Source organism: Cannabis sativa, chromosome 5, assembly GCF_029168945.1.
Source record: "Cannabis sativa cultivar Pink pepper isolate KNU-18-1 chromosome 5, ASM2916894v1, whole genome shotgun sequence".
NCBI classification, from domain to species: domain Eukaryota; kingdom Viridiplantae; phylum Streptophyta; class Magnoliopsida; order Rosales; family Cannabaceae; genus Cannabis; species Cannabis sativa.
Genome location: NC_083605.1, coordinates 21,000,081 through 21,002,546, shown reverse-complemented (window position 1 = coordinate 21,002,546; position 2,466 = coordinate 21,000,081). Strand labels below are relative to the sequence as shown.

The 2,466-nt window shown below is 40.2% G+C and overlaps 1 protein-coding gene across 1 annotated transcript; it reads right to left on the bottom strand.

Annotated features, from left to right (window-relative positions):
• Positions 1 to 1,616: 1,616 nt before the first annotated feature.
• Positions 1,617 to 1,922, bottom strand: LOC133038208 (uncharacterized). The gene has a single exon (XM_061116294.1). It carries the CDS (start codon positions 1,920 to 1,922, stop codon positions 1,617 to 1,619), a length of 306 nt encoding a protein of 101 aa, XP_060972277.1.
• Positions 1,923 to 2,466: the final 544 nt, after the last annotated feature.

Sequence of the window (2,466 nt, the reverse complement as noted above, 5' to 3'; positions counted from 1 at the left end):
TTCCGGCGGTCGGGCCAATTGGCAAGAAATTCACAGGCCATAGTTACATTAGCCCGGCCCCGAGCATCCACAAAGCTCCCCCACTTCATTCTCTCAATTTGGGCTCGAATAGTCTCGAACCGTGGTTGATGTCTCAAGTGATTTACAGGGAATTCAATACCCCGGTCTTCAATGTAAGCCCTTTTTTTCAACCTCATGAAAATATTCTGGGCCTCCTCATTACCAAACCGGGTTCTATCAAAACCCGTAGTTGGTGGGTTTGATGACGAACCCTCCTCCACATGCCTAGTTCTTTTAGGTGCCATTTTTTTTTCTAGCAATAATAGAATATTTTTTTTTCTTTTCTTGTTTTTTTTTCGGATTTTTTTTTCTGATTTTTTTTCTAAATAATGCTAAAAAAATTGGGCAGCACCTCCCCTTAATTTTTCTACTTCCCAAAAATTTAAAATCACTCAAATAATATTTCCAAACACTCAACACCACAATACAATATTAACAAGCCCAATATCAACAATATTTTTTTTCACAACACACAATTATTACCACCCAAAATCTATAATAAATCAAATTCCTTAAAGATTATAGGAAGTGATACTTACAAACCCAAAGAAGCTTTTACTCCACCTCTATTGTTGAATGTTCTTGAAAGCTTGAGGTTGAAGATGAAGACAATGGTATTTTCGGATTTGGGATAATATGGGTGATTTTTGGTATGGTTTTTGATGGTATGTGTAGATTGATGAGTGAAATTGGGTTTTTGAATGGATTGGGTTTGAGAGATTGAAGAAAAGATGAAAGGATTGAAGATTTAGGAAGGAAAATTTTGAAATTTTTGAATGGGAGGGGCTAGGGTCGGCTGAGAAGAAGAAGGTTTGAATTTTTGGTATAGGGTTGAATGGGGGGGAAAGATTGGGATTTTATAGACAAAGTCGTGAGCTAGTCGCGACTTGGTCCGAGGCTAGTCGCGATTAGCTTAAATTCGAATTTTTGCTATCTCTGGAAAAATGGCAAGTTGCGACTAGGGTCACGACTTGGAAAAAGGGTCGCGACTTGCACTGACCCTAGTCTCGACTTCTGGAAGTTACAATTTTCACTTGTTTCCGTAAAGTCCCAGGTCGCGACCAGGGTCGCGACTACCAAGAAGGGTCGCGACCCAGGAACCTGGTGGTCGCGACCACTGGGCTCCTGGTCCGAAAAATAATTTTTTCTTTCACGTTTTTCACAATTCAACTGGAAAAAATACTAAAGCATAAACTAAAAACATAATCAAAAAGTCTAAAAAATTAAAGAAAATACTTAGGTTGCCTCCCAAGAGCGCTGTCTTTATCGTCATATAGCCGGATGCTAAGCTGTGTCTAGAGAGGCGCCAGAATAATGGCGGACTTGGCTTGGTCAAATTGACCTCCCAAGTAAAGCTTTAAACGATGTCCATTAACTTTGAAAGTTGCTGGACCTTCACCTTTTAACTCCACAGCTCCATAGGGAAACACCTTGACTACTGTGAATGGTCCTGACCACCTTGACTTCAACTTTCCAGGAAACAACTTCAACCTTGAATTGAATAGTAACACTTGCTGCCCAGGTTGAAACTCCTTCCTCACTAAACCTTGGTCATGTCACTTCTTAGTTCTCTCCTTGTAGATTTTTGCATTCTCATAGGCTTCATTACGAAACTCCTCTAGTTCATTCAATTGTAGTAACCTTTTCTCTCCTGCAGCTTTTAATTCCATGTTGAGAGTCTTCATGGCCCATAAAGCTTTATGTTCTAACTCCACCGGCATATGACAAGCCTTTCCAAACACCAACCGATATGGAGACATGCCAATCGGTGTTTTGAAAGCAGTTCTGTATGCCCACAATGCATCATCTAATTTTCTTGACCAATCTTTTCTTGATCTTTGCACTGTTTTCTCTAGAATCATCTTTATCTCCCGATTAGAAATTTCAGCTTGGCCATTACTTTGGGGATGATATGGTAAAGCAGTTCGATGTCGGACACCATATCTTGAAAGGAGTGCTTCAAACTGTTTATTGCAGAAGTGACTCCCTTCATCGCTTACGATTGCTCGAGGAGTACCAAACCGAGTGAAGATATTCTTTTGCAGAAAGCGGAGAACTGTTTTACCATCATTCTGTGGTGTAGTTGCAGCTTTAACCCATTTAGACACTTAGTCAACAGCCAATAGGATGTATTGATTGCTAAAAGATGAAGGAAAAGGACCCATGAAGTCTATCCCCCACACATCAAACAATTCCACTTCTAAGATTCCTGTTAAAGGCATTTCGTTTCTTCTTGAGATATTACCTGCCTTTTGACAACGATCACATGCCTTCACAAAGGTACTAGCATCCTTAAATAGCGTTGGCCAAAAGAATCCACCCTGCAACACCTTAGCAGCAGTTCTGGTCCCACTGAAATGTCCTCCACATGGTAAAGCATGACAATGATTTAGGATAGAATACATC

What these genes read in the sequence shown, in the direction of transcription:
- LOC133038208 (XM_061116294.1), bottom strand. Translation starts at nt 1,922, where the DNA reads ATGATTCTAGAGAAAACAGTGCAAAGATCAAGAAAAGATTGGTCAAGA.